The sequence below is a fragment of the Melopsittacus undulatus genome, chromosome Z (assembly GCF_012275295.1).
Source record: "Melopsittacus undulatus isolate bMelUnd1 chromosome Z, bMelUnd1.mat.Z, whole genome shotgun sequence".
In the NCBI taxonomy this organism is placed as follows: Eukaryota; Metazoa; Chordata; class Aves; order Psittaciformes; family Psittaculidae; genus Melopsittacus; species Melopsittacus undulatus.
Window position 1 is genome coordinate 3,399,000 of NC_047557.1, and position 25,926 is coordinate 3,424,925.

At 41.5% G+C, this 25,926-nt stretch overlaps 1 protein-coding gene across 1 annotated transcript in view; it reads left to right on the forward strand.

Annotated features, from left to right (window-relative positions):
* LOXHD1 (lipoxygenase homology PLAT domains 1) overlaps positions 1 to 25,926 on the forward strand; it is a 159,318-nt gene that overhangs the window by 97,350 nt on the left and 36,042 nt on the right. Inside the window, exons 29-35 of the mRNA XM_031045698.2 lie at positions 3,623 to 3,785; positions 9,164 to 9,318; positions 10,176 to 10,385; positions 11,820 to 11,943; positions 16,440 to 16,648; positions 22,038 to 22,223; positions 25,032 to 25,159. Of these exons, the coding sequence (XP_030901558.2) occupies positions 3,623 to 3,785; positions 9,164 to 9,318; positions 10,176 to 10,385; positions 11,820 to 11,943; positions 16,440 to 16,648; positions 22,038 to 22,223; positions 25,032 to 25,159 (1,175 nt within the window). The remainder of the gene's footprint in view (positions 1 to 3,622; positions 3,786 to 9,163; positions 9,319 to 10,175; positions 10,386 to 11,819; positions 11,944 to 16,439; positions 16,649 to 22,037; positions 22,224 to 25,031; positions 25,160 to 25,926) is intronic.

A 25,926-nucleotide genomic window follows, 5' to 3' on the forward strand; every position in this document is an offset into this window, starting at 1 on the left:
CACCACTGTTGCTGGATACCTCTGAGTCCTAAAGGCTAGCTTAGATAATGGTTTGGGTGATGAAGAGATCAAAGCTTCATATTTTCATGTGTAGTTTTGTTATGAACAATCACAGGCAAGGAAGTGAGTGTACTATTTCAAAATTAAAAAGTTATCACTGCTAAACACAGACAAGAAATAAATTCATCAGCCTCATAATTCTGGAAGAACAAATGCAGGGAGCCAGTACAACTAAGACAAGCAAAATGCTTGTCAGTGCTAGTCCCTGAATCACTCCTATAAAAAACCTCAAGTGCTAGGACTTTTGGTTGGTTATGTCAGTGGGATTAAGGCAGTACAGCCAGATAGGTCATCTTGACCTTGTCCACCTAAGAAACTGTTCCTCAGCCCTGCTTTCAGATGTTGGCTGTAGAAACAGGCATGAATCTGGCTGTAGAGAAGTTCGGAAGAATATCGCATCTTCGGGACCAGTTCAGAATTGGAGCAGTAGCTGTGTTTGGCAACACCAGGGCTCTCTCCTCTGTCTTGTCCTTTCTCCCCTTATTCAAAGGGATGTCAGCTTTCATTTCCTCCTCAGTGCTCAAGTCTGTCCCCTCCTGAAGTAGCTTTTAATATATAGTCTTGGTGTAGACACACCTTGCTCAGTCATGGTAAACTCACTTCTTGTCTTGTTCCTTCCATCAAAATTTCCAGGATACTTTTTACCCTTTTTTGCCTCATGATCATATCAAAGGTCTGCCAAGACCTTCCTCATCATGCTGAAGTCTGTATCCTTCTATACAAGCTTCTTCACAAGTCAATACCCTTTGATTCTTTATTACTATTAGCTTTTTGCTGGTCTGTTACTGTCAGACCCTTTATCTGTGTATTGACAAACCCTTGCCTTGTATGACTTCATTAAGTTAATGAGCAAGATTACTTTTTTTTGAGGTATTGTTATTGGTTATAGGGTAAAAGGGAGATACACAGAGGTATGGAAACCAAGACAAATGAGATTTCTGAGCTGCCTTTTTCTACACCTACTGTTAACTGAACACTTTGGGAGGCTCCCAAGAGCTCTATGTTTGGTGCTCTTCCTTTAGTACAGAAAGGGTCTTGGTGATGCATGGCTCTGCCATCATTATAGCCACTTAAAGGATGATGAGAAACCCGGGAATGTGGAATAAGGAAGGAAACCCATGAACAACTTTAAAATGGAGAGATTTACAAGTTTGCTGATCTTTTGATTATGGCATGGGAAGAAAAGACGAAAGCAGAACACTGCATGATGCCACTGATCAGCTGCAGGATATTATGACCTGCCACAGCATAGCAATATGCTGCCAACACTTCTAAAAGCTGTGATACCTGATTAGACTGCTAAGATGGGTCTAGATGTATCTGTAATAGTGCAAAAGAAAAATGAGGTCAGTAACTTTTCAAATTAAATTGAAAGCATTTGGGTTGGAAATGAGGATTGCTGCATGCTAGTAATGCTCTGTCTTGGCATGCCAATTATATCTGATTATTGTATTTCATTTGTTACAATCTGAGGAAGTGTAAAGCACTGATTTTTAGCACACTATTATACCCTGCTTTTAGCTTTGGGCCAGACTCAGAATGTAATGAAACAAATTCTGTGCAGAGCTACAAGAGGATGTCACTGTGGGTAACATAAAGCAGCACACTTTACGTCACTTAAATATTAATGCAACCATTAATAAGGAAACCCCAATAAAGACTGTGGCAATGACTTGATGATTAACAATAATGATACAATTAACTCTTGCAATAACTGCACATTATGCCCCACTGTGCAGACACTCAAGTCCCTAGATACCCTATTTGCAAAGGGTGTTCATATCAATGACATGTACAGACAACATTATGAAAGTTTAGGAGCAGTCAAAAGCTTCAGTGAGAGATGTGGCTGAGGTGGGATCTCTACTTGAATAAGAGAGTTTCAGCACTGAAGGATCGTCTGGAAAGCCTTCTCTTCCCTGGCTGTAGGTGGGGAGATAAGCACCGTTCATCAGCTCAGCATGCAGCAAGATAACATAGGGTAAGTGGTCAGACAGACAGTGCAGCAGCAGTAATGGCATGGGCAGTCAGTAGGTGTATTTTGCTTAAACTGCCCAAGTAACACTTGAAATATTTGAAATCATCCAAAGTGGTGCCAGTCTGTTTGACACTGTTTTGTACTAATGGTCCAAACTGCTTTATGGATTTAAACATTACAAGTCTCCGGTTAGACAGCAGCACTGCAGGGAGCAGCAGAGAGGAGGAGAAATGGCGTTTTGTTGACAACAGAAAATTTGAGCTTGTGTGGACATAAAAGATGACTGCTGCATGAGTCAAGAGTCAAGACGCTTGATCATACAAACCCCTTGGAGGGGTTCAGCTCCTGCAGATGAACTCATCTGTGATCTGTGCACAATCGTATGATGGCCCATTCATGCAAGGTTAGCAGTGACTGGAGTGTGCCTCTGATCTTAGGTGCACAACCTATTTCTCCCTAGCGACCAAGTCAGAAAGGGCAGGATCTGACAGCTGAAGGCAGTAGTACACAATGATAACAATATTCAAGATTGCTACAGGGAGAGCTATTCCCTTCTTTTACTATATATTCATATTTTACTATTTAAATAGTAAAAATAGTAAAGAAAGGACCCTGTATTAGTTTGATAAATAATTACATGAGAGTAATTAAGGTGGACAGTATTCATATGTATATTATACACAAAAGTGCCGGCATATGAAGTAGCAGAAGAAAGTCCCTGTGCTGCTTAAGAGAGAATTTATGAATTTGTCAGTAAGGAAAAGGCCATATTTTTTTATTCCTTTATTTAGTTACTATGAGATTAAAACTAACATTTCTTTTTCTGTTCAAACTTGGGGTCACTGCAGCTTGCATGATGGCTCATGCCCCTTTCTTTATGAAGACGCACCTGGGGATGCCCAGCACACAGAAAGCTGCCTGCATCTTACCATCTTGGAGGCCTTATGGGAGTCTGTTCTTAATGAGTAGTCTGGGATTGATTTTGTTTACCAAGTAGAAAACACATGTTCTATTGTTTTTTTTGTTTGATGATAGAAATCATATTTGTTTCTACCAAAATGAAGTCAAAACAAAAGGTCAAAAGATTAAATCAGTATTTTTCCCTCCTTAATGTGCATATGGGAATCGCCTGGAAATGAGCTTGAGTTACAAAATTGTAGGGCAGAATCTTGAAGTGCTGTCTCAAGAAAAAAAACCCTACTAACTTCAAAGGGGTAGCTGCCTGAATAAGGATAGAAGAGGGATTGCAGTGTCACAGTAAAACATGGCTTTAGCAGGAATGGTGCAGTCCTGATTAGGACTTTGCAAGGTCAAAAACTGGGAAGGGCAGAGATCTGCTGGTTCATACATCCAGTATCACAGAGGACTGGGAATACTGTTCTCTGCCTCTTCTCAGAATCCTCAGATGTCCTTTTTCTGGAGGAAATGTATTTCTGTATACCATTTCAGTTCTGCATCTGCATAAAAACACATAGAGACATGAGATGAAAATCCTTGCCTGCATGTCAGAGTGTTTTCAAAGGGGAAATACTAACATACGTTCACATTGTTTTGAAGAGATTAGCTCTGTCATGTTCACTTCAGGGCTCAGAAACTGTCACATTTCCATGTGAAAGATGGCTCGCGAAGTCTGAGGATGATGGCGAGATTGTCAGAGAACTGGTACCATCTGAAATTTTTACTGAAAAACTCATGAAGGATGGGACACTCAAGCAGATAGAGGAAGAAGTTGAAGACCCTTTAGAAGGTAATGTAATCCTAGGAGTACGTGGGGACCTTTTAATCTGCTTTTTTTTTTTTTAATTAAAACATTTGTGGTTCAGGCAAATGCGATGCTGGTATGACTGTTCACGTTTCTTACCCTTCCTGTTTTCTGACTTCTCTTATACCTGAAGCACTTCTGTGCAATAATACCATTATTTTCCTATAAGCAATTTATAAACCTGTCACAGATACCCTTTCACACAGACATAGTTTGCACATCTCCTCGAATAACTAACAAAATTCTTCTATCCTCTCTTCCAGGCTCTGCAAACATTTGTCTAATTTCACCTGTCCGGCACACTCTGTCCCTTTCTTTCCTACCCTACCAGTGCCCCTGAGGAGGAGAATCATAGAATAATAGAATAGTTAGAGTTGGAAAGGACCTTACGTTTATCTAGCTCCAACCTCCCTGCCATGGGCAGGGACGCCTCACACTAAAACATGTTACCCAGGGCTCTGAGCAACCTGGCCTTGAACTGCCGGGGATGGAGCATTCACAGCTTCCCTGGGCAACACATTCCAGTACCTCACCACCCTAACAGGAAAAAACTTTCACCTTATATCCGACCTAAACTTCCCCTGCATAAGTTTGAAGCTGTTACCCCTTGTCCTGTCACTACAGTCCCTAATGAATAGTCCCTCACCAGGATGCCTATAGGCCCCCTTCAGATACTGGAAGGCTGCTATGAGGTCTCCACGCAGCCTTCTTTTCTCCAGGCTGAACAGCCCCAACTCTCTAAGCCTGTCTTCATATGGGAGCTGCTCCAGTCCCCCGATGACCCTTGTGGCCTCCTCTGGACTTGTTCCAACAGTTCCATGTCCTTTTTATGTTGAGGACACCAGAACTGAACACAATACTCCAAGTGAGGTCTCACAAGAGCAGAATAGAGGGCAGGATCACCTTCTTTGCCCTGCTGGTCACGCTTCTTTTGATGCAGCCCAGAATACGGTTGGCTTTCTGGGCTGTAAGCGCTCACTGCCGGCTCATGTTCATTTTCTCATTGACCAACATGCCCAAGTCCTCCTCTGCAGGGCTGCTTTGAATTTCTTTTCTGCCCAACCTATAGCTGTGCCTGGGATTGCTCCGACCCAGGTGTAGGATCTTGCACTTGGCATGGTTAAACTTCATGAGGTTGGCATCTGCCCACCTCACAGGTGTGTCAAGGTCCCTCTGGATGGCATTCCTTCCCTCCAGCATATCAACCAAATCACACAGCTTTGGTGTTATTGACAAACTTGCCGAGGGTGCACTCAATCTCACTGTTCATGTCAGTGAGAAAGATATTGAACAACACCGGTCGGAATACTGATCCCTGAGGGACACCACTCGTTGCTGATCTCCAGATGGACATTGAGCTATTGACCACAACTCTTTGAGTGCGACCATCCAGCCAGTTATGTATCCACCATGTGGTCCATCTATCAAATCGATGTCTCTCCAATTTAGAGACAAATTAGAGTATAATAAATAATAGATTTATTATTATAATAATAAATAGAATAATAAATAATAAATTTGGAGCATAAATACTTATTCAGTTCTAGCCTACCTCAGTGTTCATGTGCTGTGTTTGGCTTTCCTGCTAACTGAAGCAACTGAGCAAGAACTCAAGTTTCATTCCAAACTTCTTGCTTCTCTGTATGTCCAGCTGATTCTAAGTACTTTTTCTCTAGGACGTACTTTCCCACTCCTTCTGCCCTTCGGAGATGTCATGAACCTTCCTACACTCTGAGCAGAGCAAATTGAATTCAGCTGCCATTTTGATCCTTGGTTCTTGCATCTGGCAACAAGATGATTCAACAGAGAAAATAATACCTCTCCCTGTTTATTTTCTCTCAGAATTTGATTTATGTTTACCGTACAACACTGTCAGAGTGGAACTTAGATAGATTTTAAGTGTATTTCATTGCCAAGAGCAGAGGTGCCTTGCTTTAAGGAAGGCTGGAGCCTGACCACTGTGCCCTTAAAAGCGAGAAGTGTGCTCTTTCTTCCTGTTAGGAACTACATGTGAGATTTTTTTTTTTTCCTGCAGAGGTAAAGGCAGTTTTAGTACCAGTGAGTAAATACATCACTGCTAGATGCCTGCATGATATGTTCTTTAATTTACTCACTTCTGTTGCTTTACTTGCCCCATTGCTGGCAATGTTCAAGGCCAGGTTGGACAGGACTTTGAGCAACCTAGTCCAGTCAGTGAAAGGTGTACCTGCCCATGGCAGGAAGTTGGTACTGGATGAGTTCTAATGTCCCTTCTAGCCCAAACCATTCTGTGATTCATTCTACAATACCTTGCATTAGTTACTATGTGATAACTAACATAGGTGGCTATTTTTTATCTTCAAAATGCAAAGACTTAAACCAAGTTTTACAGTCTATGGAACAGGATTTTTTAATAACTAAAGGTTTCTTTTGATTGGGAGCTAAAACTAAGTTTGGGAACTTCTGCTTTAGATATGAAATATCTGGGATGGGAACTACATTTTCTTCATCACCATGAGTCCTCACACACCTTGGGCTGTGGCGCAATATAAATGACAATGGAAAATCAGCTTGCCTTATTCTGAAGATCACTTTTTATCTAGTAGATTACACTTCAGTCTTGAAGGTGTCCATAACTGGTGAATGAAAACCAAACAGGGATGCATAGAGTTGACTTTATTCATTACTTTCTTTATTATTAGTGTAACAGTTCTCTTTCTAATATTAAGCTATAACACTGCAGGACATAATATGAAGAGGCAAACCAGAAAACCTGGCACTGTACCTAGCTTGTTGAATAATCTCAGGTAATGATCCTGATCCATTTCTTACAGAAATCAGTGGAAATCTTTCATGGACTATGAAGCAGAATAGTCCTTGGTTTACTGGGAAAGCTAGGTACAGAATAAAATAATAATATATTTTCATTCATGCTGTTAACACACAAAGAAGAATCATAACTAAGATTTTGTGCCTCTTTCCCATTAGCCTGGGATTTGCAAAGAGGCATTCTCCAAAGCTCGTATGCCACCACAGTAATCAGAGACTTGTGTAGTTCCTAATTGTTTTCCTGGAGAGGATGCTTTCAGTAGCTGTTTGTTTCTGTGTAATTAGGAAGAAGAGTAGCAAAATAAAAATAGGAGCACTTAACAGGTTTAGTAAAGTACATTACTAAAGACTTGATGGGATTTTATTGGATCATCATTGAGCAAGCTAAAGAGAAAAGGTACTTAAACAGTACAGCTCCAGCACTTCCTTAGTTAAATACTGTCTCAGCAAAAGGACCCAGAATCCTGTTCTCTTTCTGTTTGGGGAATTTATAGAGATACATGCCATTAACTCTGGTAGTAATTGCACATCAGAATTCCTGATTTGTTTATGGAAGATGGAATACAAGGAATTCACAACACTGAATCATAGAATCATAAAATCATAGAATAGTTAGGATTGGAAAGGACCTCAAGATCATCTAGTTCCAACTCCCCTGCCACGGGCAGGGACACCTCACACTAAACCATATCACCCAAGACTTCATCCAACCTGTTCTTGAGCACTGCCAGGGATGGAGCATTCACAACCTCCCTGGGCAACCCATTCCAGTGCCTCACCACCCTAACAGGAAAAAATTTCTTCCTTAGATCCAATCTAAACCTCTGCTGTTCAAGTTTCAACCCGTTACCCCTTGTCCTATCACTACAGTCCCTAATGAATAGTCCCTCTCCAGCATCCCTATACCCCCCTTCAGATACTGGAAGGCTGCTATGAGCTCTCCATGCAGCCTTCTCTTCTCCAGGCTGAACAACCCCAACTCTCTAAGCCTGTCTTCATATGGGAGCTGCTCCAGTCCCCCGATGACCCTTGTGGCCTCCTCTGGACTTGTTCCAACAGTTCCATGTCCTTTTTATGTTGAGGACACCAGAACTGAACACAGTACTCCAAGTGAGGTCTCACAAGAGCAGAATAGAGGGCAGGATCACCTCCTTTGCCCTTCCGGTCACGCTTCTTTTGATGCAGCCCAGGATACGGTTGGCTTTCTGGGCTGTAAGCGCTCACTGCCGGCTCATGTTCATTTTCTCATTGACCAACATGCCCAAGTCCTTCTCCTCAGGGCTGCTTTGAATTTCTTTTCTGCCCAACCTATAGCTGTGCCTGGGATTGCTCCAACCCAGGTGTAGGACCTTGCACTTGTCATGGTTGAACTACATGAGGTTGGCATCAGCCCACCTCACAAGTGTGTCAAGATCCCTCTGGATGGCATTCCTTCCCTCCAGCATATCAACCGAACCACACAGCTTTGGTGTCATCGGCAAACTTGCTGAGGGCGCACTCAATCCCACTGTCCATGTCAGTGACAAAGATGTTAAACAAGACGAGTCCCAACACCGATCCCTGAGGGACACCACTCATTATGGGTCTCCCGCTGGACATTGTGCCATTGACCACAACACTTTGCATGCACACATCCAGCCAGTTCTTTATCTACCAAGTGCTCCACCTATCAAATTGATGTATCTCCAAATTAGTGACAAGGATGTTGTGTGGGACAGTGTCAAACGCTTTGCACAAGTCCAGGTAGATGACGTCAACTGCTCCACCCCTGTCCATCACTTTTGTAGCCCAGTCATACAAGGCCACCAAATTGGTCAGGCAGGATTTTCCCCTAGTAAAGTCATGCTGGCTGTCACGAAGCATATTTCTTTATCATGTGCCCTAGCATGCCTTCCAAGAGAATTTGCTCCAAGATTTTGCCAGGCACAGAGGTGAGACTGACTGGTCTGTAATTCCCTGGGTCATCCATTTTCCCCTTCTTGAAAATGGGGGTTATATTTCCCTTTTTCCAGTCATCAGGAACTTCACCTGTCTGCCATGATTTTTCAAATATGATGGCCAGTGGCTTTGCAAATTCATTCGCCAGCTCCTTCAGGACCCACGGATGGATTTCATCAGGTCCCATGGACTTGTGTACATTCAGGTTCTTAAGATGGTCTCGAACCAGATCCTCATGTACAGTGGGAATCACTTGTTCTCAGATGTATGTCCCTTGAGCCTTGGTATAAAAAGGCTGAGTTCCCTCACCTCTATTGAGTTTACAATCAGTAATAACCATGATGCTTTGCATTTTTAACCGAATTATATGATCAAAGCAATAGACAGACATTGATTAGATAGAGAAAAGGAAAGTCAGCAAACTTCTTCCCAGCGATTCCCCAGTCTTTGGATCATTACCAGAAGCCTGGAAGCATAAAGCATATGGGATTTTAAACCTCCAAGAACTGAGTGATAAGCACAAAGCTTGGGGACTGTTTTCTTCAGTAAATTCAGTAGTTTAGATAGATCTTGATAACTTACCTGGCCAGAAATCACACCTTCTTTTCTTTCTGCAGTTCACACCTACAAGATCAGTGTGTTCACTGGAGATATCTATGGTGCTGGGACAGATGCTAATGTTTTCCTAAATATGTATGGAGATCTGGGGGACACAGGAGAGAGAAAACTCAGCAAATCTGAAACAAACTTCAACAAGTTTGAAAGAGGACAGGTACAAATGCAATGGGTTAATAACACTTTCCATTTCACAGTCTTTAACCTAGTAAGTCCATGACTGTCCTTATAGGCTGCATTTTCCTATAAGGGATGAAATTATTGATACCACTTACCATATTCATTAACTTTTAAAATTATTTGTATAGATTCTCAGCTGGCTATTACAACCAACAGGCACTTCAGCAAACGGGTAGATGCTTTTGTGAAGTCATTGACAGAGAAATTATGACCTTGATCCATATAAACTGGCCTGAATTGTTAGCTGTAGGCTTGAGAGCACACAAAACCAGAGGTGTCTCATTCGCATAGCCTCTGTGCAACTGATTTGCACATATAAAGTATACATTGTAATTCACCACATAGCATGATAAATTGACAGGATCCTAACTGCAGCTGTGTTTGACAAAATAACTCCAAAAGTGGTACTCTGTGGTCAGCCCATGAGTCATATTCATAGCCTCCTATGGAGATACTTAGATATAATGATGCCAAAGATTGTGGTATCTGGATTGTCCATAAAATCTCACTGCGTTAGAAAGGGAAGTATACTTAGATTTAAAAAAAAAAAACAGGACGTAAAATTCCAGGAATTCAATATTCTAATTGTTTGTAAAAGTAGCATTTTATGCAGCTCCTCTCATAGCAGAAGCAGGCTTCAGAACACTTCCCTGCAGAACAGTTTTAGCATACATATGTGCCTCTGCATACTGCTGCAAAGCTTTTAACCAAACACTATCATGTAAAACAGAACTTAAACACACATCGTGCCCTGCAGTCTCCACTTGCTTTTGTCTGGTAGATGATCTGTTGAGCGGTCTTTAACAAAAGCAACTGCTGTTGAACACACTGCAGGAGGACACGTTTACTATACAGGCTGTGGACCTTGGCATCCTGTACAAGATCAAGATTCGTCACGACAACAGCATGTTCAGTCCTGACTGGTTCCTGGATAAAGTAGAGATCCTGGATGAAACCACAGAAGAGTCATTCATATTCCTGTGTGAGCGCTGGCTCTCTAAAAAGAAAGAGGACAAAAAGATAGAGCGTACGCTTTATGAACAGGTACAGTTACGGCACAGAGCAGTGATCCCAGCCCACTGCTACTAATGAAAATAAAATGATTGAATATCTGTTTGAAGTCCAGGACAGCTCGTTAGAGACTTGTGGGGTTTTTTGCTTGTCCAAAATGAACTTGTTATTTTCAGACAAGTGCTGAAAGTATGGTCACTCTCAGCTCAGTATTGCTAGCTCTGTAATTTGCAATTTCAACAGAAAAATCAAGGTGTCTAAGTTAGATTCTTCAGATGAGAGCAAAAGTATCTTGCTGATGCAGAGTAAAGTATATTTCTATGTTTCTCTGCTTGCTGTGCTCATAAAGTAGGTTAGTTATGGATCCCACTATTCAAAGCCCTCAAGCCAAAATATTGGGTCCCTTGACTTCATCCTCACCAAACAAGACAGGTTTATCTTTTCAGCTCCTTCTTCCATTACTGCCAAATGTAGAAAGTCTGGTCTGTTTGCTGTCACTCAAAGCACCAAATGTTCCTTATTGAAATGCCCTTTTTACTTGCACATTCTCTACTGCTTTATCAAGCTAACGTAGGTAATTGGAATTCGAGGTACGTGCATGAATTAAAATAGGCAAACAAGATTAATAGACCTCTCTTGCTTCTATACAGTGAGACATAATAAAGCAGCTGATTGTAAGTCCATTGTATTTAAGGAGCCCATTTTGCAAAATACAGCGACATATTAATTGACAGTTACCACTAAAATTATCATCAATGAGACTGAGCCAGACTCATTCTGAATACAACAGAATAGATATGAGAAGAGTTACACCATGGATGAGTACTGCCATATGCTTCCTCATAAAACTGCAGCAGACAATGCTATGCATGCTTGTGGTCACACTCACCCTGTTGCCAGTATTAATTCATAATGAGGAAAAGATAATAACTTTTTTTTAAAAACTTTAATTGCATGACTGTGTGGTAAGAGCCTCTCATTTGCTGGATAACAGCATTAAGCACATTTGCAGTGACTCTTCAAATACAATAGACATTTTTTATCATTCAGCTTTGCAGTACTCTCCCTCTCATGCTCTTTGAACTGTATCAGATACTTTCCTCTGACATCTCGGTGTGTGCCCTGATAAGCAAATCTGGCACTGCTGCATTTTCCTATGAATTTTCCTGAATTTTCTGTGGCTATCACTTACACAGGTAGCAGAGGAAAAGTCACAACACACCATTAAAGTCTATTAGGCCCATTATACTTTCTTCAATTATAACACACATACAAAATGACCTGTCAAGGTTACCAACAAAGTGAATGAATTACCTACAGTAAATTACATTTATTTGAGCTACACTAAGCAAAAGGCCACCTGGGTAACTATAAGGATTTCTTCTTATGTTGTTCTTGGAGGCACATGGGAACAGCTGAGAACGCTTGAACACTCAACCTCATTACCCTCCACTATATGCCTTCTAGAGCTATGATGGTGAGCGGAACAGCCTGGATGGTTTATCTCTCAGTCTGTCAAGTCAAGACAGCAGTGGAAACCTGAAGGAGACGAAAAAATCCAGCCTGGTCAAGGCGGCAGAAGAAGGATCATGTGAGCAAGCAATGTGTTTGATTGCATGTATGCATGTGTTCTTAGCTTTCAGGGCTTGAAAGTCTGTGTTCATCCTGGTGAAGAGCGAGGAGGTGCAGAACAGCAGATTGCTTCTCTGCAACTTCTGTTGTGACTGCTTTGTAAAAGCTCCATCAGTACTTGTGTTTCTGTGCTGCTTTTGTCTAGCTCTCCAATCCTAAAAGTGAAATAAGCCATGAAGTTCATAGCAACTTCAGTGTTCCAACCCTCTTATACATCCCCTGTAGAAATCTGTAATGCTGCAGCTTGTCAGAATTAACTTCTCTATTGCCAGAAGCTGTAAGCTCTACAAACAGGGTGATGCTTTGTACAGTGTGACAATAGGGTTATGTAGGTGGTTATTCAAGGGTATGCTGTTTTGTGTGACAGTGAGGCAAAATGCACAGGGGAACTCTATGGGCAACTGCAATAGCAAATTGTGTCCCTTAGATGCCTAAAGTTAGTTGAGACCATCCACACCACCTAGTGTGGAAAACCAGCTAGTCAACCACATCCATAGGACCTCTTCAGAAAACAACCCCTGACTTGAAGAACTATACACTCTCTTACTCCTCTTCCACCATAACTTCATTTAGGACAGCAATTCAGTGGTGGGGAGAAACGACACTAGCCTCTGATCTCATAGAGCAAAGAGAAGAATTTATGCAAATTTTGTATAATTTTGTCAGAGGTATCCTTTAAAGGATCCAAAGCTTTTTGTAGTCAGAGGGACAGTAAGTAAATCAGATATGTTATCAGCAAAAGAGCCTTCCTTGAACTACCAGAAGCTCTTTAACACGATTACTTGAAGTAGCTCTTGTTGCTGATATCAGCCTTTTTCCTTCTCCTGTATCTCTTTGACCTTCTCAAGATGATATTTCATGTAGCATATTAGATCTGAATTAGCAAAGATGGCTTTGAATTTCTTGTTTGTCACATTTAAGAAATCTCCCCTTTTTTCATGATCCATCTAGTAATGCCTCCTCACCAAGGATGTTTGTTTAATATTAAGTGAAATATGATTTGCTTTAGAACCCTTCAGGTTTTTTTCTTACAACACAGCTGTATCAGCAGCTCTTGTGAGATATGGAAGGTGAGCAAGAACACAGATAAGTCTCTTGGCTCTCAGAAAACAAGCTTCAACTGAGAGTGCTCAGGTGAGCTTGTTCTTTTCTAGAAGTGGTTTGGATTACACCTTGGTAGAGAAGAATCTCCTGCAAATGCTGTCATTGAAAGACAGGGAGTTCGTGAACTCTGGACTGAGTTTTTCTGCTCAAATAACTGATGGAAACTGTTTGTGGCTTTAGTATAGAGTTGCATCTTTAGGCTCTGGTTCCTGAGACAAGGCAAAGCTGACTATACAGATTGCATCTTATAAAAAGTCAAATATGCCAGACTGTCTGCAAAAGCCAGCTTACATGCAGGGGGAGCTAGTCCTGCCCTGGTGCTGCAGTAGGAAGTAGGAAAGCTGTGCATGTTTTTTCTGTCCTATCTGTGAAGAAAGCCTGGCAGATCGGTGTCCATCAGCTGAAGATAACTTTGATGGAAAACTTCTCTAGACTATTGGTATTTCCTTATAACTTCATTATCACATAGGCTTTTTTCTCTGTATTTATATACCTTTTTATTAACTACTTCTGTGTTTCAGGATAATGACTTATTATCTAAATTACACCTATACTTTGTTGTCATCCTCCATGGGGTCTTTTGGATGTATGACTAAGTTGTTGTATTGTAAGAAGTAACCGGGCAACAGCTGAGTCATGGTTGCTCATAAGTTCACAGCAAGTGCCAAGTAATTAAATTTATCTTAAACTTCCATGGTAAGGCAAGTGTAAAATGATGTAATTTGGCTTTGGAGCTTAAGATAGCTTTCCCTTACATGGTTCAAGGGAATTCACACAAATTGCTACTGCAGCTCAGCTGATACCCAGTAGCTTGTTGTGTTGTGATATCTGGGTTGCATGTCCTGTGCCTTTAAGTTGTGAGGCAGGCATAATGCTGCATGTTGCTTATCCTGTTCTGCAACCCATGTGTCTTGTATCAACCCTTCTTTTGTAATCCCATATTGTGCTCAAGTGGAAAATAAGAGATTCCCATGTTCCTTCTGATATTACTTTTGTGGTGAGACAATGGATAACATCTGCCATGTTAGCATTCCATGTAGTTTCACAAATAATGGGTAAAACATCAACATCTCACAGGAGAATCGCTCTCTATCAGAGCTAGGATAGTACCCATCATCTCCATTGTGCAGGGTGGTCTTTCTCTTCAGAGTCCTGGAGTTTGTCATCAACACTGTCTCTGTTGCAGTGACATGACCTCATTAAGGAAACTGCATCCTAAAGGAATGTCAGATAAGATGGACTGTGTGAGCCAGACAACCACCTCCTGAGCTGGATAAAAAGCCAGCTGTTAGTTAGTTGATTAGGGGAAATTGTATTGAGAGCTGCCTGGTAAGAGGAGTGAGAGTTCAAGCAGCCCAGTTCTGACTCTCCCATGCTCAAGATAGTGAATAACTTTGAGGGGCAGGAGGTGATGTGGAGATGAGGAGCAGCCAAATGCCCTGTTGGCTAGGAGCCTGCTGGAGACAATGTGGTGTGTATCCCTAGTGAAACCCAACCCTCTGTGTGGGGGATGTGTGTCCTCAAACAGCAGGAACCCTGCACAGGGGCTCAAGGAAACAGAGCAAACAAAGACAGGCTGTAGGACCTGTCGTGTCCTGCTGTGGCCACATGCCTCAGGTTCTACCTTCTCCTGTGTCTGAAGAAGTAGAATTATGAGTCCCAGACAAAAAGGGAGACATTGAAGAGGGGAGATATATTAAAGGATTACTCTTCCAGTTTTTAGAGGAAAGAACAGCAATCAGTGTTTCCTGCTGTTTCCTGAAAGTGTTTCCTGAACTTACTGTCTATCTATCTATCCATTATTTAAAGAGGAAAATGATAATTTCTCATACTTCTCATTTTTTTCTACCAATATTGCTTGAGGATGCAACATCAGTTGGAAATACTGGTAGTTCTGTGAACTTACTCTGCCACAGAAGAATAGGATAAATACTGTATAAAAATGAAATTCTGTCCCTCTTCAAAATATACTTTATTTAAAAAAGGGGTCTGGCTGGGGCTGATCTAAACATGATCCTTTGATACATTCTCACAAAATTTGTCTTGCCTAAAGCTAGCTCTTTCTCCTCCTAATGCTGTCAGTTCCAATGACTACTTTGTGAAGAATGCATTGCATATCATTATGCTGATGCTCACACTGAAATGTAAATGATACTATAATGGAGAGAATAAGTCTTGCCTAATTATCAGTTTATTTTGTGTTGGTACACAAAATCCTCAGACTGGGGCTGAATTAATATCTCTGGGTTCTGCTCTGCCCAGAGGTAAGAACAGATTTGATCAGCATGAATTCATGCCTTCCCTGGTATTGCACGCATATTCTGAGCTTGAAGTGAGTTTCTAGTACAACCCCCACCCTGAGAGTGTTGTTAGTCACCATAAAGCAAAACTGGATACCAATCCCAGGTGATCTGAAAGCCAACTGAACCTTTTTAAATAAAAAAAGTGATGATGAAGCCAAGCTGAATTTTGAGTCTGTGACAAGCAAGTTTCAGAGCTGTGAGTCTTGTCAGAACAGTTTGAACAGCCCTGCACAAATGTTCTGAGTATTTAACGTCTAATTCTGCATTGCCTGCTTGGCTTAACCAAATGAGCCTTTGGAAAGAATTTGAAAAGCAGTCTGGCACTTCCTCCCTTTCAGCAGCTGAACTGAAATGGCTGAATACTACAGAACAACCTTCTAAGTCCCAAGCCTTGGCCTGAAGGTTTTTACCCTGAGCAATATTATTACTCAATGTATAAAATTATTGAGTGGCCTACTGTTAATACAAGGATTATTCATAGTTTGCCTGGATTTGCAAAGGGATGCTGAAACCCTGAGCTGCCCCATATATCATGGCAATCCTTGAATGAAGCACAAAGGAGAACATTTTCAGTTGTACTGGGACACTCACTCAGTTATGGTTTACCTTGGAGTCAGCATAGATTTATTTGCCTTTATTGAGCAGTATAAGATCACTTTGGTCTAATAGCCTGTTTAAGATTTAGTTGCTCAGTCTCATCTTCAGGAAGGTCTCTTGGTGTAAATAAAGATTCAAGCACTTTGTTGTTCTGTCAACTATTAGTGAGAAATCTGGACTTACAACCTCCTTGCAGCTATTAGGGTTGTCTGGGGAAATTAACCCTTGCAGAATTCAGTCCCAAGTGTGTATGGTAAAGCAGTCTCCCGTGCACACTTATAGCCCAGTGCTGCGTGGTGTTATCCCTTCTACAAATGAGCTCAATGGGATGTGAACCTATTTAGTATGCATGACTGCTCCCCCTAATGGTATGAGTCCCCGGTTTTCTGAAGTCTCATGTAAATGCATATGTGTGTGGGGTTTCTGATGACTAAACCTCTGTTTGTTGCAGTGATCCCATACCACATCACTGTCACGACGGGCACTGTGTACGACTCCAGCACTGACAGCAGAGTGTACATCATCATCATGGGTCCTCAGAAAGTGCAGACTGAAAGGCTGTGGCTGGATCTCCCAGAAGGAAAAGACGAGTTTGCAGATGGATCCGTAGAGAAATTCTCTGTCTGGGGCCTAGATGTTGGGGAGATCAAAAAAGTGGAGGTACTTTGTGAATGCAGCATGAGTACTGGAGGCATACACATGGCCAAAGAAAGCACACGTTGCTGTTATTCTTAGCAGTGAAGGGAAGGCACTTGGGTCAAAAAGGAGTGTAAACAAGGATGTGCTAATGAGATTTCACATGTGTCTGAACTTGAAAATAAGTACACTTTATATCTCACAAAAACCAAGATACTTGAGATGCAGAACATAATCTTGAATTATAAGGAAGTTGTAGTATGTCCCAGTTTTGTCTCAGCGCTGGCACTGTATTTAGTCAAGCACTGTTATTGACAGATGCAATGAAGGTTCCAAGGGTGCAGTCCTCCATCAGTCTTTTCCTAGTTGATTTTTACTCTCCTTCCTGGGTTTCATAAATTGTGCCTGCAGTGAGAAACACATCTTGTATAATTTTCTAGCTAAACATTAAAATTGTTTTCACAGCTTGGAGGACCCAAGCTCAGAGAAGAAAATTAATCATTGCTCGTAAGTACAAATAGATTTTGGTACAGGAGCCATTTTTAATACTATGGCTCAGGGAGACAGGATTTGCATAGGCTTTCCATCACTGAGCTTAAACTTCACATGAATCTTCCAGAGCATTTGCGCACAACATTCTTGTTTCATACTGCAGTTTCATCTCTTTGAAAGCCTGCTCCAGCCCCTTGCCCTCTGAAACCCACAGCATCTGAGAACTTCAAGAGCCTGTTTAATATTTTTTTACCCCTTTGTGTGGCAGTAAACCTACCTGCTGATGCTTTTGGTTGTGTATTCAGAGGGAGATAAATGAAAAAATATAGAGAAATCCTTGGAAATATTTGGAGTTGTATGTCCTATTGTGGCAGTTGATAGACTGAAGCACTCCTATTAGCTTTCATTCAAGCAATGGGTTCTGAGAAGTTTCCTTGAGAGGCTTCTGTATTTTAAGTTTATCATTAAGCCATTTCCTTAATGCACTCCATGCATCTGGTTATTATGAGTATTAGTGGCATTTTCTATCTGGTTCATCTCTAGGTGAAACTTTGAAAGTGAAGTAAGTGCACAAATCCTTCTGTGTGCACATGGAAAAAATCATGGGCTGGGACGGAGAGGGAAGAAAAAGCCAGTATAAATGCTCAATGTCAGAGAGACAAAAAAGAACAGGCTGAAGAAAGAAATAGAAAGGGATGCAGGAAAAGAGCTTGTGAGTAGGGCAGATAAGGGTAAAGAATAGGAGAAAGTAAGAGCAGACGCTTGAAAATAGGCAAAACCAAAGGATTATAAATGGGAACGAAGATAAAAGGTTGTAAACGAAATGCATATTTAGAAAAAGAAAGAACATGTAGCTTTCAAGCTGGTTATGGTCTTCTGCAGTCTTTCAGCCCTTTCCTCAGTGATCTCACCAGTTTGCTGCCTCCCTCTTGCTCACTTTTCCTTTAAGTTTGTAACCTCCCCCCATGTTGTAGCTGGAGGAGCCATCTGCTCCTGGCCTTCTGCTTTCCTTCATGCAGTGCCCTGTGCTTGGAAGGTCCCTTGCTGTTGATCCATGTCCCAGTGATGACATCGATGTGCCAGTCTGCTGTGGTTGCCATGGAATCAGTCCATACTCTTCTTGTACAAAATTGCAGTGTTCAGGGACATTGCAGAAAACTGGTTGTTATCTACTTGGGAAAAGTGAGGAACAGTTTGTTCTCAGATTTGGCATTTGGCTGCTTCTGGAAGAAGGCAAGAAGTTCTGAATACAAGTTACCATGTGAAAATAACAGAGCATGGGGATTAAGTTTTCAGAAGCCCTCTGTATAACCCAGGCAGCAGACTGCAGGATTTAGTAGGATCGTAAGATTTGCAGTATGATGCCACTTATACTTTGGTATTATTTTCCTGCTGCAAATATACTTTGGTGAAAGCAGAAACAGTAGAACATGAAGTAATTTGAAAGGGGCTCATTTATACCTGTTGTGTAAGCCTAAAAATATAATATTTACTACTGCGGTACTTTATCAGACATACTGACATGAAAATAAATAATACATATTATTCGGTAGACACTTTTTACTTTGTTTTTAAGACAAGTTTCAATATTTCTTCTCCTAATGAATAAAAGTATCTCTGTTCATAGACTCCTGTTGCTGCAAAGACACAGGTATGTTGGGAAGTGTCTTTCACTGTTCTCCATTTCTAAACCACTTCTGGACTTTTGGTTCACAGCCTTTCTCAATCACAAGCACAGAGTAAAGCCAAGGACATACAAGTGTTTCAAGTCCAGTCCTTCACTGACTAAGGGCGTGATCCTGGAAGACCCTGAGGTCACTCTCGTATTCTCTGCACCTTGCACATTAAGCAGGAAATCCTTTTTTTTAATTCTTTTTTCTTTTATCTTTTCCTTCTATCTCAGGTTAGAGACCACTCAGATTGTCTCCCATTTCCCCCTGTTGTTGCATTGAGTTTCTTTGTGACTGTGAGCTCCTCGGTGTAAATTGTACATCTTAGTCTTGGTGACGAGAGATACCCAACAGCCCTTCAAGGACAGTAGGAATGAGTTACAAAGGCTTTCAAACAGAAATTCTGTCATTCTGGCTTTAGCTCAAATATCACAGCCTCAAACAACTTGTGATATTGGTACACACATCCAGGCTGTACTGCTGGTGTGGCCATGGCTTTGGGTCACTCACTGTACTGGTGTGTTATGTCTACAGAATTACTTGGAATTGAAAAAAAAAACCAAATCCCAGTGTTCTGCTCTCAATGTCCAGCCATAAGGAAGACTCAACACTGGATGAATTTATACCAGACTTTACAATACTGCTCTTGAAGCCCTTGGAAATCTGCTTGTGTGCAGGTTTTTCAGGGCAGCTGGATGTGCAGAATGCTTTCATCTATCCAGTCATTGACACCAAAGGAGTTAAAGGTTGCTGTGAAAATCTGGTACCTAACAATGTCGTGGAATGATGCTTTAGGAGGGGCTGTAATGAACTCAAAAGAGCAGCAGATTTTAATAGGCTCATTGGGATTTTCCCACCAGTTGCTTTGTCCCTGATTCACTGCAGAGCCATTGCCCTCAACTTTTCCTGCTGCCTTGTCTGTGCCATCCTGCAACAGGTCTCAAGAGGCTGTGTGCAGACTCTCAGAAGGGGTGTGGTTTTGGAGGAGGGCAGCTAAGCTGACAGAGAGACAGTGGGCAAGTGTTCTATTCCCATTCACCTCACACCCCAAGAATCTGAGAATTAATGCATCCGTTGTAGACCTGTATTTCCCTAGTGGTTAACTCTAATTTTCTGCAGCTGCACAGACATTAGTATAGTAATAATACTCCTAACAGCAGTGATGACTGAGACAGTCAGATAAAAAAGATCATTTGTTTCTTGAGGAAAAGAGAGACACCATGGATACATTACCCAAATGGATCTGTTATTAAGAATTATTTTGCAAGCAACCCTAAATATCCTAATAATTTCAAAACAAAACCAGCAAGAGCTAAGAACCTCATTTTCCTAGAAATGATACAAACAACACCTGCTCTGAAAATAATGAAGTGCAGGTACCTCTTTTTTTCTACCTTTTATGTACAGATAGCTCATTGGAATGACTGGCTGACAGAGCTTCATGCATCAGCTGGGATACAGAATTATGCTTATAAGTCTGCTCCAGTATGAATTCTTCACATTTTTTAAGAGGGACACATGCAGTTCCTTGGACAGTTTGGACCATCATCCTCCTTTTGCTGATGATATACCTGTAGAAACACTACTTATTGCTCATTATGGTCCTTGCTGGATTCATCTTCAAAGGTGGGCTTGGACTTTCCTAACCTCATCCCTGCACACTTGAGCAGTGTCTCTGTATTTCTCCAGGTTCACTGACCCTGCTGCCACCTCTAGTATTCTTCCTTTTTCCATCTAAGTTTTGTCAGGAGCCCCTTGTTCATCCATGAAGGGTTCCTGCCACTCTTGTATGACTTTCTGCTCTCCAGGATGGACCATTCTTTAGCTTGGCTGAGGTGGTCATTGGTAGTAGATCAACCAGCTACAGATGTAAGCTCCATCTGTTGGTTCCTACACAAACATGGAGTTTTTGCAGTTAAAGCAGATGTGAAGCAGAGAAACAGCCTGATACATATAGTTGACTTAGTCTTCCTTAGAGGGAAGGAATGTCTGAAAAACATATGTGAGTGTTTGCCAAGCTGTGTCTTTCATCTTGAATATGAAGCTTTGGATAGTCACTTCTAAGTATTGTAACAGTAGTGGAAGGGTTTAAAAAGATGGAGAAATGGGTCTTCAGAGATCAGGAGGGAAGGAATGCCATCCAGAGGGATCTTGACACACTTTTGAAGTGGGCTGATGCCAACCTCATGAAGTTTAACCATGACAAGTGCAAGGTCCTACACCTGGGTTGGAGCAATCCGAGGCACAGCTATAGGTTGGGCAGAAAGGAAATTCAGAGCAGCCCTGCAGAGGAGGACTTGGGCATGCTGGTCAATGAGAAAATGAACATGAGCCGGCAGTGAGCGCTTACAGCCCAGAAAGCCAACCATATTCTGGGCTGCATCAAAAGAAGCGTGACCAGCAAGGCAAAGGAGGTGATCCTGCCCCTCTACTCTGCTCTTGTGAGACCTCACTTGGAGTATTGTGTTCAGTTCTGGTGTCCTCAACATAAAAAGGACATGGAACTGTTGGAACAAGTCCAGAGGAGGCCACAAGGGTCATCGGGGGACTGGAGCAGCTCCCATATGAAGACAGGCTTAGAGAGTTGGGGCTGTTCAGCCTGGAGAAAAGAAGGCTGCATGGAGACCTCATAGCAGCCTTCCAGTATCTGAAGGGGGCCTAAAGGCATCCTGGTGAGGGACTCTTCATTAGGGACTGTAGTGACAGGACAAGGGGTAACAGCTTCAAACTTACACAGAGGAAGTTTAGATTGGATATAAGGACAAGTTCTTTACTGTAAGGGTGGTGAGGTAGTGGAATGGGTTGCCCAAGGAAGTAGTGAATGCTCCATTTCTGGGAGTGTTCAAGGCCAAGTTGGATGAAGCCTTGGGTGATATGGTTCAGTGTGAGGCGTCCCTGCCCATGGCAGGGGGATTGGAACTGGATGATCTTAAGGTCCTTTCCAACCCTAACTATTCTATGATTCTATGATTACGGGACTGGGAGTGTCTTGCCTTCCTTCATGCTGAGCAGCCCTTCACCTGGGCTTCCTTGCCCACATCAGCTGCCATGTCCACTGGTGTCTTGGTGTGGGGCACCAATGGCACACACTATTTCACAGCTTCTTTCATTCCACTCTGGAAGTGGTTTTTATGATGATGTATGTAGTCAACACTCTTAGCCCTTCATCTCTCATTGAAACACCCAGTTGAGGTCTTTCCTCCCAAGAAATCCCCTTTAACAAGCAGGTGTTTTCTCACTGACTCTCTCAGGTGGGGCATGACGGCGCTACCCCAGAGAGCTGCTGGCTGGTAGAAGAGGTCAACATTGTTGTGCCCACCAAAGGCGTCATGTATAACTTTGTCTGTAAGTGCTGGCTGGCCAGAGACAAAGGCGATGGACTCACCTCAAGAATCCTCAACATCCTGGATGCGGACTGCGTTAACATTGGCGTCAAGGTAGGCTCTTGTCTCATCTTTGGCTGTTGTATGAACCTGTGCTGATGAAGTTTGTGATATATGCATGTGGTTTGAGTCTTTTATTTACAGAGGGTTTGTTTGCAATTTCTTCAGCAAAACCTTTAGGAGTGGTTTAGCATCATTACCTCTTAAAACACTGATAAGTAGCACTGGATGAAACCGTATTATAGACAGAAGGATAGGGGAGTGCAGAAGAGGTAGGACACAGTTCAGTAGCATGTGGTCATTTTGTCACCTCATACCTATGGAATCAGAACAGCTGCAAGCTAAACACCCCGGTGCCATCTAACTCCATCTCAGCCCTTTTGTCTGAAACTCAAATATTTTGCTTGAGGAGATATTTCAAACTTGTCAGGTTAGAATACTGGACATTTTTTAATCTCTGCACAGTGTGGCTACGTAGAATTGTAGAATGGTTTGGGTTAGAAAGGACCTTAAGATCATCTAATTCTGACCCTCCTGCCATAAGCAGGGATGTCTCACACAAGACCATGTCACCCAAGGCTCTGTCCAACCTGGCTTTGAACACTGACAGAGATAGGGAAACTGAATTCAGTTAGAAATTAATATGAGATTGTTGAAACACAGAAATATTTGTTATCTTTGTGCTTGAAATTAATAACTAATTAAAGATGAATAAGCAAGGGAGAAAAACACAAACCCAACATAGTCTTTTCATCCATAGATATGAAATTTGAAGTAATGTATGCCAAGCCATATTTCAACTAAGTGCAAATAGAAAAGCTGAGCTATGCTGATTTTGGATGTAAGACTTATAGTTGAATTAACAGTCTAGATGAATGGGATAATAATACTGTGTTTAATACCTGTATGGCAATTTAAAACCTGTATAGTTGTGTTTCTATATGCAGTAAGGTTACACTTTCATAGTACCTTATTTTTCTTTACACTGCTCTTGATTCCTAAGCTAGAGATATTCTCCTGAAATCTGTCTTGTTGCCCAGACACACGAAAATGTGATAACATTTTTAGTGTCTCTGAAGGATTCAACAACTCAGTTCAGGCTTCAGTGTTGGAATTGACCTAAGAGGAATAAAAAAATCCCTCCCTCAGACTCAATACCATGGTTAAAACCTAATCTTTTAAAAACTTTCCGTCAGTTGTTTAACCTCCTGAATAAGTATTCCTAATTCCTATCGGTGAGCTGATGACTTGTGTGTAGATTGAAGTGGATGTTAATGAAGACTTATGTTCGGTCTTCCTTTGAAAGTTTGATACTGAATATTTATTTTCATAAGCATGCCAAAAGTAGACACAGCTAACTAAATTTTTTTTCTATGATGCTGGGCCAGAAACTTGAAAGGTTTGAAGGAAATCGAGGGAGATGCTTGGGATATGAAATCAGAAGTGTGCATTTGACTTTCTGATCAGTCTCCTTGTTGAGGGAATTTGGGACTCTTCCCTCATAAATAGCTGTAGTTAGAAACTGAGTTAGACTATTCTTTTTATTATTATTCAAAGAAGACTAATACATTCAACATCTTTGGGAAAGTTAATGCTTTTTTTTTTGCCTTTGCTTGACCCTTGCACAGCTATACATACCCATTTGAATTTAATTTTCTTTTTGACTTGATATTCCCTCTTTGTGCTTTAAATTGAATATTTGCCTTCCCAGACATAAAGAAACTAGTCAATGTCCATCACAGTCATTAAAAATCCACAATGCATTGGTAAAAGAGTTTTTGTTTTTCTACATATAGCAATTATGATGTTTTGCTGTTAATTAAAATATGCAGGAGGATGAATATACAATGGACAGGTTACTCAGGATTGAAAAAACATGAAAAATAATCTCCATGACATTATTCAATTGCACTGTTTATGTGGCAATCACCATTCAGGCCAACAAAGCTTGCACTATTTGAGATGTTTTGTTGAAGCATTTTCTTAATGTTCTTCCACATCTTAAATCCAGAGGCCTTGTTACCATAGGTACAATCTTGAAAGCGTATAAGTGGCCTAACACTCATAATGCCACTGACAGCCGCTGGGACTTGCACACTGCTGAAATATTTTATTCTGAATCTTATTATTCACATGTCAGGAGAAAAGAACAAAGTTAAGCTAATAAGGTGAAAATGATGTAAAACATCTTTCACAGGTTGGCGTACTGTCAGTGTACAAGATTTGGAAACACTCTGTGTTCGAGGCTGCAGTGTGCATCCCACTGGGAAACAGTGATTTATTTTTTTCTTTAGACTGTGTTCAGATGTGCAGACTTCAAGCCTATTAATGATGCTGGACTAAATGTTGTCCAGATGGACCGAAACACTGGGGGGAAATATTTTGCAGTCAGGGGAAATAAATAATCGTACCTTTGGGAGCTTCTTTTTAAAAATGGCAAGAGTTTGGTGCAGTGCAGAGGTCTGGAGTGCTGGGAGGTGGCTGGGAGTAGCTGCCAGCAACAGGTTCACCTATTGACGTGAGGGTTGTGACTCCCATGGAGAATCAGTTTACCAGGTCTTCATTGCTCCATGAGTGTTGTTGATAAAATGAATGTGTCTCTTTCTGAGTCTATCCAGGCTGAGAAAAATCTGCAGAGAAAGTCATAGACAATGCAAAGAGAAAGATCCTGTAGCAAATTCAGTCTCTAACTTTGCCCCTGAGAGCCATGGTATGGAGAGAAGCCAAGGAGCTTCATTGTAACCATTTCTGGCAATGAAGAAGATCTCCTGCAAAGCCTGTCTAACCTTTTGCCCATGGTTTTGTGTGGTTTAAGGACAGCTGTTTGAATGAGACCTTCTGATTGTTTCAAATCCTCACCAGGTCCTCTACGAAGTCACAGTTGTGACTGGAGACATTGAAGGCGGTGGTACAGATGCCAGCATTTTCATGACTGTCTTTGGATCCAATGGGAATACTGAGGAAATGCCTCTAGAGAAAAATGGAGACAGGTACAGTAATTCTTAATTTTTGTTGGTTAAAAGTGGAGTGATAACAGATTCAGTGTCAAGTCAAGGAGCACTTGGAGTTTTGATGCTGCTCCCCCTGAAACACAAAGATAAACTCCCGTTGACTTTGTAGATTCAGAACTGGGCCCTTTGTAAATGGTCTTGTAATGTAGTTAGCAGAGCAGAGGAAACCAGGTAGGCAGGGAACCCATCCTATGTCTTTTGTAGAAGTATTGTTTAACCTGTTCCTCACTGGCTTTAGAGATGAGCATTGCGGTAAATAAAAACATAAATTGTGAAGTTCTGCATTGTTCCAAGGGGAGCTGTGGACATTGCATAAAACCACAGTTGCAGTTTCTGCAAGATGTGCCCAGATGTGGCCTTGCAGTACTGAGACATGGAAATGGGCTGTGAGCTGCCCAAAGCACTGCACTATATGCTCTGATTTTAGTGAAATGGTGAAATCTCATGTTTTCTTCAGCAGAAACAGCTAACAAAAACTGTAATGCTGGTCTGATGCTAGCACTTCTGGAAGCCAAAAAACACCACTGCAACAAACCCATGTCCTGATGCTTTCCTGTGCCTTCCTAGCACTTCTTTTGGTACAGAAAGTTTTGACATGCCCAAGAATGAACATGGCACTAACAATCTTTTAAAGACAGGCTTCATCAGGCTTAAATTTAATTAACTGGCTACTTGTTCAACAAAACAGCAGTGTCAGGAGGGCTGAAGTATTTGGCCACAGGGTTTGAGCTCAGCTTGCTGAGATG